We start from the raw sequence: 15,873 nt of genomic DNA on the forward strand, positions 1-15,873 counted from the left end.
GATAGATGAGATGGATAGATGATGAGATGAGATGAGATGAATGAATGAGATGATGGAGATGAATGGATGAGATGATGATGAATGAATAGATAGATGATGAGATAGATAGATGAATGATGGATGAGATGAGATGGATGAGATGATGATGATGGATAGATGAATGATGAGATGAATGATGAGATGATGAATGATGGATGATGAATGATGATGAGATGGATGATGAGATGGATGAGATGATGATGAATGAATGAGATGATGATGATGATAGATGGATGAGATGAATGATGAGATGGATAGATGATGGATAGATGATGATAGATGATAGATGAATGGATAGATGATGAATGGATAGATGATATGATAGATGAGATGAATGGATGGAAGATGGATGAGATGATGAGATGATGAATAGATGATGAGATGATGAATGAATGATGATAGATAGATAGATGGATAGATGAATGATGATGATGATGAGATGAGATGATAGATGAATAGATAGATGATGATGATGATAGATGAATGATGATGATAGATGGATGATAGATGATGATGATGATGATGATATGATAGATGAATGATAGATGGATGATGGATGAGATGGATGAGATGATGGATGATGAGATAGATGATGATGATGATGATGATGATGAAGATAGATAGATAGATAGATGATAGATGAATGGATGAATGAGATAGATGGATGGATGATAGATGGATGATGAGATGAATGATGGATGATGATGAGATGATGGATGATAGATGATAGATGATGATATGATGATGATGAGATGATGAATGATAGATGGATGATGATATGATGATGATGGAGATAGATGAATGATGATGATGGATGATGAGATAGATGATGAGATGATGATGAGATGATATGATGGATAGATAGATGGATGAGATGAATGATGATGATGAATGATGGATGAATGAATGGATGAGATAGATGATGATGATAGATGATAGATAGATGAATGGATAGATAGATAGATGGATGGATAGATGGATAGATAGATGATGAGATGAATGATAGATAGATGATGATGATGATGATGAATGGATGATGATGAGATGAATGGATGAGAGATGATGGATGAGATGAGATGGATGATGAGATGATGATGATAGATAGATATGATAGATAGATGATGATAGATGATGATGATGAGATGGATGATGATAGATGATAGATGGATGAGATGAATGGATGATAGATGGATGAGATGAGAGAGATGGATGATGGATGATGGATGAATGATGATGATGAGAGATAGATGATAGATGGATGAATGAATGAGATGATGATAGATGATGATGGATAGATGAATGAGATGGATGATGAGATAGATGAGATGGATGGATGATAGATGAGATGAATGATGATGAGATGGATAGATGGATGGATGAGATGGATGATGATATGAGATGAGATGAGATGGATGAATGATGGATGATGAGATGAGATGGATGATGAATAGGATGAGATGGATAGATGAGATGGATAGATGGATGGATGATGATGGATAGATGATGAATGGATAGATGGATGGATGGATGATAGATAGATGAGATGAGATGATGAGATGAGATGAGAGATGAATGGATGAGATGATAGATGAGATGAGATGGATGAATGAATGAGATGATGATGAATGGATGATGATGAATGATGATGAGATGGATGATGATGAGATGATGGATAGATGGATAGAATGGATAGATGAATGATGATGAGATGAGATGATGATGATGAATGATATGAGATGATGATGAGATAGATGAGATGATGAATGAATGATGATGATGATAGATGGATGGATGGATGAGATGGATGATGATGATAGATGATGAGATGAGATGATGATGAGATGGATGAGATGATGGAGATAGATGGATGAATGATAGATGATGAGATGATGAATGAGATGATATGATAGATGATATGAGATAGATGAATGATGATGGATGGATGATGATAGATAGATGAATGGATGGATGATAGATGGATGAGATAGATAGATGATGATGAATGAATGATGAGATGAGATGATGGATGAATGAGATGGATGGATGGATGGATGAATGGATAGATGGATGGATGGATGATAGATAGATAGATAGATGAATGAATGATGATGATGATAGATAGATGGATGAATGAATGAATGATATAGATGGATGATGATAGATGATAGATGAGATGATGAATGATAGATAGATGGATAGATGAATGAATGAATGAGATGAGATGATGATAGATAGATGATGATGAATGATAGATGAGATGATAGATAGATGAATAGATAGATGATATAGATGAGATAGATAGATGGATATGATAGATAGATAGATGAATAGATGGATGATAGATGAGATGAGATAGATGAGATAGATGAGATGAATGATGAGATGATATGATGATGGATGAGATGATGATGATGATGATGGATGAATGGATGAGATAGATGAGATGGATGAGATGATGATAGATGAGATGATGATGAATGAGATGATGAGATGGATGAGATGATAGATAGATAGATGGATGATGAATAGATGATGATGATGATGATGATGAATGAGATGATGGATGGATGAGATGATGATGAGATGATGATGAATGGATGAGATGGATGAGATGATGATGATGAATGATGAGATGATATGATGATGATGATGGATAGATGAGATGAGATAGATGAATGGATGAATGAATAGATAGATAGATGATATGATGATGATAGATAGATGAGATGAATGGATGAGATGATGATATGGATGATGATGGATGATGAGATAGATGATGATAGATGGATGATAGATGGATAGATGAGATGATGATATGATGAGATGATGATGGATGATGATGGATGAGATGATGAGATGATGAGATGAATGATGATAGATGATGATGAGATGAGATGAGGATGATGATGATGAGATGATGAGATGGATGATGAATGAGATGAATGGATAGATGAGATAGATGGATGAGATGATGATAGATAGATGATGAGATGGATGATAGATGATGAGATGAGATGATGATAGATAGATAGATGAATGATGATGATAGATGAGAGATAGATGATGATGATGATAGATGATGATGAATAGATAGATAGATGGATGGATGATGATGATGAATGATAGATAGATGAATGGATGGATAGATAGATGGATGAATGAGATGAGATGATGATGATGAATGGATGAGATGAATGATGAGATGGATGATGATGATGATGGATGATAGATAGATAGATAGATAGATGAAGATAGATAGATGAGATAGATAGATAGATGATGAATGAATGATGATGATGATAGATAGATAGATAGATGGATGATGATGATGATGGATGGATGAGATGGATAGATAGATGATGAGATGATGAATGATGATGATGATGATGATGATGATGGATGGATAGATGAATGGATAGATAGATAGATGATAGATGGATGATAGATGAATGAGATGATAGATGAGATGATGATGATGAGATGAATGAATGATGATGGATGGAGATAGATGGATAGATGAGATGAATGGATAGATGAGATGGATGAGATGATAGATGATGATGATGATAGATGAGATGGATGAATGATGATGGATGATGATGAATAGATGATAGATAGATGAGATGGATGGATGAGAGATGATGAGATAGATGATGGATGATGATGGATGAGATGATGATGAATGGATGGATGATAGATAGAGATGAGATGGATAGATGATGGATATGATAGATGAATGATGAGATGATAGATGAATGGATGAATGGATAGATGAATGAGAGATAGATGATGATGAGATGAATGGATGATGATGGATGGATGATGAGATGATGATAGATGGATGATGATATGATAGATAGATGATGATAGATGAGAGAATGATGATGAGATGATGATAGAGATGATAGATGAGATGAATAGATGATAGATGAATGATAGATAGATGATGAGATGATGATGATGGGATGGATGATATGATGATGATAGATGAGATGATGATGATAGATGGATGATGATAGATGAGATGAATGAGATGATAGATGATGATAGATGAGATGATGATGGATGATGAATGAATGATGATGATGAGATGGATGATGATGATGATGAATGATGGATGAATGAGATAGATAGATGATGAGATGAGATGAGATGATGAGATGATGATGAATGGATGATGATGAGATGGATGAGATGATAGATGATGATGAATAGATGGATGATAGATGGATGATGAGATGGATGATGATGGATAGATGAGATGATGATGAATGATGAGATGGATAGATGAGATGAGATGAATGGATGAGATAGATGAGATGATGATGATAGATGAGATGATGATGGATAGATGAGATGATGATAGATAGATGGATGAATGATAGATGGATGAGATGATAGATGAGATGATGATGATGGATGAATAGATGAATGAGATGAGATGATAGATAGATGAGATGAATGATATGATATGATAGATGATGATGAGATGAGATGAGATGAGATGAGATGATGAATGAGATGATAGATGAGATGATGATAGATGATGATGATGATGATATAGAGAGATGATGAATGATGATAGATGATAGATGGATGATGGATGAATGATGATGAGATGATGAGATGGATGATGATGATGATGATGGATGGATGATGAGATAGATGAGATGGATGGATAGAATGATGATAGATAGATGATGATAGATGATGATGATATGATAGATGAATGATAGATGGATGGATGAGATGATGATGATGATGATGATGATAGATGATGAGATGAGATAGATGAGATGGATGGATGATGAGATGATGATGATAGATGAGATGATGAATAGATAGATGAGATGAGATGATATGATGGATAGATGAGATAGATGGATAGATGAGATGAATGATGATAGATAGATGAATGAATGAGATAGATGAGATAGATAGATGATGAATGATGATAGATAGATGATGATGATGAGATGAATGGATAGATGATAGATGATGATAGATAGATAGATGATAGATGAGATGAGATGATGAATGGATAGATGATGATGAGATGATGATGAGATGGATGGATGATAGATGATAGATGATGATAGATGGATAGATATGAGATGAGATGATAGATAGATGATGATGAGATGATGATAGATGAATGGATGAGATGAGATGAGATGAATGAATGAATGAGATGGATAGATGAGATGATGAGATGATGATATGATGATGATGAGATAGATGATGATGATAGATGAGATGAATGGATGAATGGATAGATGGATAGATGAATGGATAGATGATGAGATGAGATGAGATGATGAATATAGATGATAGATGAGATGAGATGAGATAGGATGATGGATGATGAGATGATGATGATGATGATAGATGATATGAATGAGATGGATGAATGATATGATGAGATGAGATGAGATGGATGAGATGAGATAGATGATGATGATGGATGAATGGATGATGGATGAATGGATGATGAGAGATGATAGATAGATGAATGAATGATGATGAGATAGATGATATGAGATGAGATGGATGATGATAGATAGATGATGATGATATGATAGATGAATGATGATGATGATGAGATGAATGATGATATGATATGATATGATGATGATAGATAGATGAATGGATGAGATAGATGGATAGATGGATGAATGGATGAGATGAGATGATGATGAATGATAGATGGATGATAGATAGATGATGATGAGATGAATGAGATGGATGGATGAATGGATGAATGATGAGATGGATGATGATGAGATGATGGATGAATGGATGATGATGATAGATGAGATGATATGATGATGATGGATGAGATGAATGATATGATGATGGATGAGATGGATAGATGGATAGATAGATAGATAGATGAATGATGAGATGAGATGGATGAGATGATGATGAGATGAGATGATGATAGATGATGAATGAATGAGATGGATAGATGAGATAGATAGATGGATGAATGGATAGATGAATGAGATGATGGATGAGATGAGATGATGAGATGAGATGAGATGATGAGATGGATGAATGGATAGATGATGAATGATAGATGAGATGAATGGATAGATGGATGAATGGATATAGATAGATAGATGGATGATGAGATGATGATGAATGAATGAATAGATAGATAGATAGATAGATGGATAGATGATGATGGATGAGATGAATGATGATGGATGAGAGATGAATGAGATAGATGAATGAGATGATGAGATGAGATAGATAGATGAATAGATAGATAGATGAGATGGATATGAGATGAGATGAGATAGATGATAGATAGATGAGATGATGGATAGATGAGATGAGATAGATGATAGATAGATGAGATATGAGATGGATGGATGAGATGAGATGATGGATGGATGAATGGATGGATGATGAGATGATGATGGATAGATGATGATGAATGAATGATGATGATGGGAGATGAATGAATAGATGAATGAATAGATGATGATAGATGAGATGATATGAGATGATAGATGATGATGATGAGATGATGATGATGAGATGAGATAGATAGATGATAGATAGATAGATAGATGAATGAGATGAATGAGATGAGATGAATGGATAGATGATGATGAGATGGATAGAATGATAGATGAATGAGATGAGATGAATGGATGATAGATAGATGAGATGATGATGATGATGAATGATAGATGATGAAGAGATGATGATGAGATAGATGATGATAGATGGATGAGATGAGATAGATAGATGAGATGATGATGATAGATAGATAGATAGATGAGATGAGATGATATGATGATAGATAGATGAGATGGATGATGATGATGATGATAGATAGATGAATGAATGGATGATGATGATGGATGATGAATGATAGATGATGATGATGAGATGAGATAGATGAATGATGATGAATGATGAGAATGATGGATGGATGATGATGAGATAGATGATGATAGATGATGAATGATATGAGATAGATGAGATGAGATGATAGATGATGAATGGATAGATGATGAATGGATGAATGGATGAGATGGATAGATAGATGATGAGATGGATGAGATGGATGATGATGAGATAGATGATGAATGATGAATGAATGGTGATGGATGAGATGGATGATGATAGATAGATGAGATGAGATGAATGAGATAGATGATGGATGAATGAATGATAGATAGATGAGATGAATGATGATATGGATGATGAGATAGATAGATAGATGAGATGGATGATATAGATGAGATGATAGATAGATAGATGATGAGATAGATAGATATAGATAGATAGATAGATGAATAGATAGATGAACATTCCAGCATTCCCTGTCTGTTTCTTCTATTCTATTCGAAATGGCCCTGGGTTGGGGTCTTCCTGCTTAAGCAAGGGGGGGCTGGACTAGAAGACCTCTAGGGTGCCTTCCCACTCCGTTTATTCTATTTTATTCTCAATGGCCCTGGGCCGGGGTCTTCCTGCTTAAGCGGGGCTGGACTAGAAGACCTCTAGGGTGCCTTCCTCTCTGTTTCTTCTATTCTATTCTCAATGGCCCTGGGCCGGGGTCTTCCTGCTTAAGCAGGGCTGGACTAGATGACCTTCCCACTCTTATTCTATTCTATTCAAAATGGCCCTGGGCCAGGGTCTTCCTGCTTAGCGGGGCTGGACTAGAAGACCTCTAGGGTGCCTTCCCACTCTGTTTCTTCTATTGTATTCTCAATGGCCCTGGGCCGGGGTCTCCCTGCTTAAGCGGGGCTGGACTAGATGACCTTCCCACTCTTATTCTATTCTATTCAGAATGGCCCTGGGTCGGGGTCTTCCTGCTTAAGCGGGGCTGGACTAGATGACCTCTAGATGACCTTCCCACTCTTATTCTATTCTATTCAAAATGGCCCTGGGCCAGGGTCTTCCTGCTTAAGCGGGGCTGGACTAGATGACCTTCCCACTCTTATTCTATTCTATTCAAAATGGCCCTGGGCCGGGGTCTTCCTGCTTAAGCGGGGCTGGACTAGATGACCTCTAGATGACCTTCCCACTCTTATTCTATTCTATTCTCAATGGCCCTGGGCCAGGGTCTTCCTGCTTAAGCGGGGCTGGACTAGATGACCTCTAGGGTGACTTCCCTCTCAGTTTATTCTATTCTATTCTCAATGGCCCTGGGCCAGGGTCTTCCTGCTTAAGCGGGGCTGGACTAGATGACCTCTAGATGACCTTCCCACTCTTATTCTATTCTATTCAAAATGGCCCTGGGCCAGGGTCTTCCTGCTTAAGCGGGGCTGGACTAGAAGACCTCTAGGGTGCCTTCCCACTCTGTTTATTCTATTCTATTCTCAAAGGCCCTGGGCCAGGGTCTTCCTGCTTAAGCGGGGCTGGACTAGAAGACCTCTAGGGTGCCTTCCCACTCTGTTTATTCTATTCTATTCTCAATGGCCCTGGGTCGGGGTCTTCCTGCTTAAGCGGGGCTGGGGCGGGGCTGGACTAGATGACCTCTAGGGTTCCCTTCCCACTCCATTTCTCTCTCTCTCTCTCTCTTCCGGGTGTTTCGGAGCAGGGTGGCGGCCCAGATGCCCACCGTCCACTACGAAATGCCCAACGGCTACAACACGGACTACGGGGCGGAGCGGTTGAGGATCCCCGAGGGGCTTTTCGACCCCTCCAACGTGAAGGTGACTTGGGGCGCGGGGGGGAGGGGAGGGGGCAGAGGATGTGGGGGAGGAGGGCGGCCCCCCCCCGCAGGGATGGGGATGGCGGGGGGGGATAGAATAGAATAGAATAGAACAGAACAGAACAGAACAGAATAGAATAGAATAGAATATAGACTAGACTAGACTAGACTAGACTAGAATATAGAATAGAATAGAATAGAATAGAATAGAATAGAATAGAATAATAGAATAGAATAGAATAGAATAGAATATAGACTAGACTAGACTAGACTAGACTAGAATATAGAATAGAATAGAATAGAATACAGAATAGACTAGACTAGACTAGACTAGAATAGAATAGAATAGAGTATAGAACAGAATAGAACAGAATAGAACGGAACAGAACGGAATAGAACAGAATAGAATAGAATATAGAATAGATTAGAACAGAATAGAATAGAATAGAATAGAATAGAATAGAATAGAATAGAATAGAATAGAATAGAATAGAATATAGAATAGAATAGAACAGAACAGAACAGAACAGAACAGAATAGAATAGAATATAGAATAGATTAGAACAGAACAGAACAGAATAGAATAGAATAGAATAGAATAGAATATAGAATAGAATAGAACAGAACAGAACAGAACAGAACAGAATAGAATAGAATAGAATAGAATAGAATAGAACAGAATAGAATAGAATATAGAATAGAATAGAACGCAGAATAGAATATAGAACAGAACAGAACAGAACAGAACAGAATAGAATAGAATAGAATAGAATAGAATAGAATAGAATATAGAACAGAATAGAACGGAATAGAATGGAACAGAACGGAATAGAATAGAATAGAATAGAATATAGAACAGAATAGAACGGAATAGAACGGAACAGAACAGAATAGAATAGAATAGAATAGAATATAGAATAGAACAGAACAGAACAGAACAGAACAGAATAGAATAGAATAGAATATAGAATAGATTAGAACAGAACAGAATAGAATAGAATAGAATAGAATAGAATATAGAATAGAACAGAACAGAACAGAACAGAATAGAATAGAATAGAATAGAACAGAATAGAATAGAATATAGAATAGAATAGAACGGAATAGGATATAGAACAGAACAGAACAGAACAGAATAGAATAGAATAGAATAGAATATAGAACAGAATAGAACGGAATAGAACGGAACAGAACGGAATAGAATAGAATAGAATATAGAACAGAATAGAACGGAACAGAACAGAACAGAACAGAATAGAATAGAATAGAATAGAATAGAATAGAATAGAATATAGAATAGAACAGAACAGAACAGAACAGAACAGAATAGAATAGAATAGAATAGAATATAGAATAGAATAGAACAGAATAGAATAGTCTATTTATTTTTCATTTTGACTAAATGCGTGTATTTATTTTCCCTGACCTGGATGGCCCAATGAAAGACACAACCACACATTCACACAAACACGCAAACCCTCATTCACACAACCGCTCTCTGTCTCTTCAGGGCCTGTCTGGAAACACCATGCTGGGCGTTGGGCACGTGGTCACCACAAGCATCGGGATGTGCGACATCGACATCCGGCCGGTCAGTCCGTCCGTCCTCCCCCCCGGTCTCCCAGGTGCCCCTCCCCACCCCAAAATGGAAGGAAGGGAGGGAGGGAGGGAGGGAAGGAAGGAAGGAAGGAAGGAAGGAAGGAAGGAAGGAAGGACTAGGGTTTGTGGAGAGGAGGAGGAGGGAAGGAAGGAAGGAAGGAAGGGAAGGAAGGAAGGAAGGAAGGGAAGGAAGGAAGGAAGGAAGGAAGGAAGAAAGGAAGGAAGGAAGGAAGGAAGGAAGGAAGGAAGGAAGGAAGGAAGAGGGTTTGTGGAGAGGAGGAGGGAAGGAAGGAAGGAAGGAAGGGAGGGGAGGGAGGGAAGGAAGGAAGAGGGTTTGTGGAGAGGAGGAGGGAGGGAAGGAAGGAAGGAAGGAAGGAAGGAAGGAAGGAAGGAAGGAAGGAAGGAAGGAAGGAAGGAAGGAAGAGGGTTTGTGGAGAGGAGGAGGGAGGGAAGGAAGGAAGGAAGGAAGGAAAGAAGGAAGGAAGTGGAGGGAGGAAAAAGGGTACTAAAGGAAGGAGGGAGGGAGGGAGGAGGAAAGGTACAAGGGGAAGGAAGAAAGAAGGAAGGGAGGGAGGGAGGAAAAAAGGGCACAGAAGGAAGGAAGGAAAGAAGGAACGAAGGAAGGAAATAAGGAGAGAGGAGGGAAGAAAGAAGGGCAAGGAAGGAAGGAAAGAAGGGAAAGAGGAATGGAGGAAGGAAGAAGGGAGGGAGGGAGGAGGAAAGGAAAGAGGAATAGAGGAAGGAAGGAAAGGTACAAAGGGAAGGAGGGAAGAAGGAAGGAAGGAGGGAGGAAGGAAAGAGAAATGGAGGAAGGAAGGAAAAAGGCACAGAAGGGAGGGAGGGAGGGAGGAAGGAGGAGGGAAGGACAGGAAATGGAGGGAGGAAGTGGGCGAGGGGGGCCTGGGGGCCCAGGAGGGCCGAGCGGACGGAGAGGCTCAGCCCTCCGGCCTCCTGCCCTCCCCTCCCCCATTTGACCCCTCCCCTCCCCTCCCCCAATCCCACAGGGTCTCTACGGCAGCGTCATCGTCACGGGCGGGAACACCCTCCTGCAGGGCTTCACCGACCGCCTCAACCGGGAACTCTCGCAGAAGACCCCGCCGGTGAGAACAACTCCCCCCACCGGGCCGGGCAAGCGGGTTGGACTAGATGACCTCCAGTGTACCTTGACGATGTCCACCCACCCTGCCCAAGTAGGGTCTTCTTGCTTGGGCAAGGGGGTTGGACTAGATGACCTCCAGTGCCCCTTGACAATGTCCACACACACCCCCGCCCAAGTAGGGTCTTCTTGCTTGGGCGGGGGTTGGACTAGATGACCTTCAGTGCCCCTTGACAATGTGTCCCCCGCTGCCTAAGTAGGGACTTCTTGCTTGGGCAGGGGGTGTTGGACTAGATGACCTTCAGTGCCCCTTGACGATGTCCACCCCCGCCCAAGTAGGGTCTTCTTGCTTGGGCAGGGGTTGGACTAGATGACCTCCAGTGCCCCTTGACAATGTCCACCACCCCCGTCCAAGAAGGGTCTTCCTGCTTGGGAAAGTGGGGTTGGACTAGATGACCTCCAGTGTCCCTTGACCACCCAAACTGCCCGTTCTCTTCCTCCTTCCACACAAAAAAAACCTGCTGGATATTCAACCCAAGATCACTCCAGCAAATCAGAATAGAGCTGGAAGGGACCTTAGAGGTCATCTAGCCCAGCCCCACCGGATCATGTGCCCAAGTAGGGTCTTCCTGCTTGGGCAAGGGGGTTGGACTGGATGACCTCCAGGGTCCCTTCTGACTTTATTACGACCCTGTTAGTAGAGAAATCGGGGTCTCCCTGCTTGGGAGGAGATGGGGGTTGGACTGGATGACCTCCAGGGTCCCTTCCGACTTCTATTCCGATCCTGTTAGTAGAGAAATTTGTGGGAGCTTTACATCCCTGGAAGCCTTTTCAAGAGAGAGCCTGGGCGGCCATTTTGTGTCGGGAAATGGTGTCGGGGGTCTCCCTGCTTGGGAGGAGATAGGGGGTTGGACTGGATGACCTCCCGGGTCCCTTCCGACTTCTATTCCGATCCTGTTAGTAGAGAAATTTGTGGGAGCTTTACATCCCTGGAAGCCTTTTCAAGAAAGAGCCTGGGCGGCCATTTTGTGTCAGGAAATGGTGTCGGGGGTCTCCCTGCTTGGGAAGGGATGGGGGGTTGGACTGGATGACCTCCAGGGTCCCTTCCGACTTCTATTCCGATCCTGTTAGTAGAGAAATTTGTGGGAGCTTTACATCCCTGGAAGCCTTTTCAAGAGAGAGCCTGGGCGGCCATTTGTGTCGGGAAATGGTGTCGGGGATCTCCCTGCTTGGGAAGGGATGGGGGTTCGACTGGATGACCTCCGGGTCCCTTCTGACTTCTATTCGATCCTGTTAGTAGAGAAATTTGTGGCAGCTTCAATCCCTGGAAGACTTTTCAAGAAAGAGCCTGGGCGGCCATTTTGTGTCGGGAAATGGTGTCGGGGGATCTCCTGCTTGGGAAGGGATGGGGGTTCGACTGGATGACCTCCGGGTCCCTTCTGACTTCTATTCCGATCCTGTTAGTAGAGAAATTTGTGGCAGCTTCAATCCCTGGAAGACTTTTCAAGAAAGAGCCTGGGCGGCCATTTTGTGTCAGGAAATGGTGTCGGGGATCTCCCTGCTTGGGAGGAAATGGGGGGGTTGGACTGGATGACCTCCCGGGTCCCTTCCGACTCTTTAATTATCGTCCTCTTCTCGCCCCTTGTCCCGCAGAGCATGCGGCTCAAGCTGATTGCCAGCAACAGCACCATGGAACGGCGGTTCAGCCCATGGATTGGGGGCTCCATCCTGGCTTCTCTAGTGAGTATTTTTGGGGGGTGGGTGGGTTTTTTGGGGGGGTCGGGGGTTAAATTGAGGGAGGGGGACCCAGGAGGGGAGGAGAGTGTGTGTGTGTACGTGGGGGTGGGGGTGAGTTTGCGTGCAAGAGGGTGGGAAGTCTGGAAGGAAAGCTTATACTTCCTGACTGACCAGATTAAGAGTGGGAAGGGACCTTGTAGGTCATCTAGCCCAACCCCGATTTGGGATACGTGGTACAAATGGGGGGAAGACAGGAATAAGAATGGATGTTTGGGTATAAAAAGAGATCTAGGTATCAACAAGGCTGTTAATGTCAATAGAGATTTGTAATTTAAAATAAAATAAAATAAAAGAGTTGGAAGGGACCTTGGAGGTCATCTAGACCAACCCCGATTTGGGAGAGGTGGTACAAATGGGTGGAAGATAGAAATAAGAATGGATGTTTGGGTATGAAAGGAGATCTAGGTGTGAACAAGGCTGTTAATGTCAATAGAGAATTGTAATTTTAAAAATAATAATAATAAAAGAGTTGGAAGGGACCTTGTAGGTCATCTAGCCCAACCCCGAATTGGGAGAAGTGGTACAAATGGGTGGAAGACAGGAATAAGAATGGATGTTTGGGTATAAAAAGAGATCTAGGTATCAACAAGGCTGTTAATGTCAATAGAGATTTGTAATTTAAAATAAAATAAAATAAAAGAGTTGGAAGGGACCTTGGAGGTCATCTAGCCCAACCCCGATTTGGGAGAGGTGGTACAAATGGGTGGAAGATAGAAATAAGAATGGATGTTTGGGTATGAAAGGAGATCTAGGTGTGAACAAGGCTGTTAATGTCAATAGAGAATTGTAATTTTAAAAATAATAATAATAAAAGAGTTGGAAGGGACCTTGTAGGTCATCTAGCCCAACCCCGAATTGGGAGAAGTGGTACAAATGGGTGGAAGACAGAAATAAGAATGGATGTTTGGGTATAAAAGAGATCTAGGTATCAACAAGGCTGTTAATGTCAATAGAGATTTGTAATTTAAAATAAAATAAAATAAAAGAGTTGGAAGGGACCTTGGAGGTCATCTAGTCCAACCCGATTTGGGAGAGGTGGTACAAATGGGTGGAAGATAGAAATAAGAATGGATGTTTGGGTATGAAAGGAGATCTAGGTATCAACAAGGCTGTTAATGTCAATAAAGAGTTGTAATTTTGTTTTTTAAATAAAAGAATTGGAAGGGACCTTGGAGGTCATCTAGCCCAACCCCGATTTGGGATAAGTGGTACAAATGGGTGGAAGACAGAAATAAGAATGGATGTTTGGGTATAAAAGTAGATCTAAGTATCAACAAGGCTGTTAATGTCATTAGGGAGTTGTAATTTTCTCTCTTTTTTTTAAATAAAAATAAAAAATAAAGAGTTGGAAGGCACCTTGGAGGTCATCTAGCCCCACCCCGATGAACCACCACCCAAAGGCGGTTCATGTCCATCGAGAGTTGTCATTTGGTTTTGTTTTTTTTTAAAAATAATAATAATTTAAAAAAAAACCCCAAAGGGTTGGAAAGGGACCTTGGAGGTCATCTAGCCCCACCCGCCCAAGCCGGGGGAGGGGAGGTTTGGGTGGGATTGGGAGAGAGGGCTGGGGAGGGGGCCTCTCACCCTCTTGTTTCCTCTTTCCAGGGGACCTTCCAACAGATGTGGATCTCCAAGCAGGAGTACGAAGAGGGAGGGAAACAGTGTGTAGAGAGGAAGTGCCCCTGAGTAGCTACTCCCACCGTCTCCGGAGCTGCTACAACCCTTCTTGGCCTGGGGCGGAGGGGGTGGGTGGGCAAAATCCTCCCTCCCCTCCTCCCACCAGCCCCTCCCCAACCTTCCTTCGCCTATTTTCCGTTGCACCCGATTTTCCTGCCTGGGGAAGCTTTGGGGAGGGAGGGGGCACCCCGAGGTCTTCCAAACGGTTCTGCTTGCTTTGGGAAGGCCTGAAACGAGAAGAAGGGAAGGAAAAGAGAAATAAAAAATGTGGGGGTCTTTTTTTGGTGTGTGTGTGTTTTTTTAAATTAAAAATAAAAATAAAAATAAAGACGACTTTTTCTTTCGTCCGGTGTCTAAGATCAGCCCCCTTTCCTGTTCTTGCCCCCCCTCACCCTGAGGGGAGGGGGCAACCCACCCCTCTCTCCTCTTTGGGGCGCAGGGGGTTTAATTTGAGCCCCGCTCAGCACCTCCCAGGCCAATACGCCCCACCGTGGGGCATCTCGAGTTCAGCCAGCGGTGTCCCTGGCGTCCATGCCCCCCCAAAGCGTATTTGCATTTAATCTACAATTTAAAAAAGCAATTAAAAAAACACATTTCCATCCATTGCAGAGTATTTGCATTTAATCTACAATTAAAAAAAACATATTTCCATCCGTTGCAGTGAATTTGCATTTAATCTACAATTTAAAAAAGCAATTAAAAAAATATTTCCATCCGTTGCAGTGAATTTGCATTTAATCTACAATTTTAAAAAAGCAATTAAAAAAACATATTTCCATCCATTGCAGCGTATTTGCATTTAATCTACAATTTTAAAAAAGCAATTGAAAAAAACATATTTCCATCCATTGCAGCGTATTTGCATTTAATCTACAATTTTAAAAAAGCAATTAAAAAAACATATTTCCATCCGTTGCAGCGTATGTGCATTTAATCTACAATTTTAAAAAAGCAATTGAAAAAAACATTTCCATCCATTGCAGCGTATTTG

General features: G+C 41.1%; 1 protein-coding gene across 1 annotated transcript; it reads left to right on the forward strand.

The window, feature by feature from the left end:
- The first annotated feature begins 8,605 nt into the window (after nucleotides 1-8,605).
- Nucleotides 8,606-14,932, forward strand: ACTL6B (actin like 6B). The gene is made up of 5 exons (XM_087919002.1): nucleotides 8,606-8,714; nucleotides 10,224-10,304; nucleotides 11,317-11,412; nucleotides 13,062-13,148; nucleotides 14,811-14,932. Exons 1-5 carry the CDS (start codon nucleotides 8,613-8,615, stop codon nucleotides 14,889-14,891), a joined length of 447 nt encoding a protein of 148 aa, XP_087775128.1. The 5' UTR covers nucleotides 8,606-8,612; the 3' UTR covers nucleotides 14,892-14,932.
- The last annotated feature ends 941 nt before the right edge of the window (nucleotides 14,933-15,873 follow it).

The sequence above is a fragment of the Pseudonaja textilis genome, unplaced genomic scaffold (genome assembly GCF_049901715.1).
Source record: "Pseudonaja textilis isolate UNSWEBS1 unplaced genomic scaffold, rPseTex1.2 PTEXSCF23, whole genome shotgun sequence".
Classification (NCBI taxonomy): Eukaryota; Metazoa; Chordata; class Lepidosauria; order Squamata; family Elapidae; genus Pseudonaja; species Pseudonaja textilis.

Bases quoted from the DNA above. Each gene is read 5' to 3' on its own strand.
- ACTL6B (XM_087919002.1), top strand. From the start codon at position 8,613: ATGCCCACCGTCCACTACGAAATGCCCAACGGCTACAACACGGACTAC. The intron at 10,305-11,316 runs GTCAGTCCGTCC...CCAATCCCACAG, and splicing joins GCGACATCGACATCCGGCCG to GGTCTCTACGGCAGCGTCAT. The intron at 13,149-14,810 runs GTGAGTATTTTT...TCCTCTTTCCAG, and splicing joins GCTCCATCCTGGCTTCTCTA to GGGACCTTCCAACAGATGTG.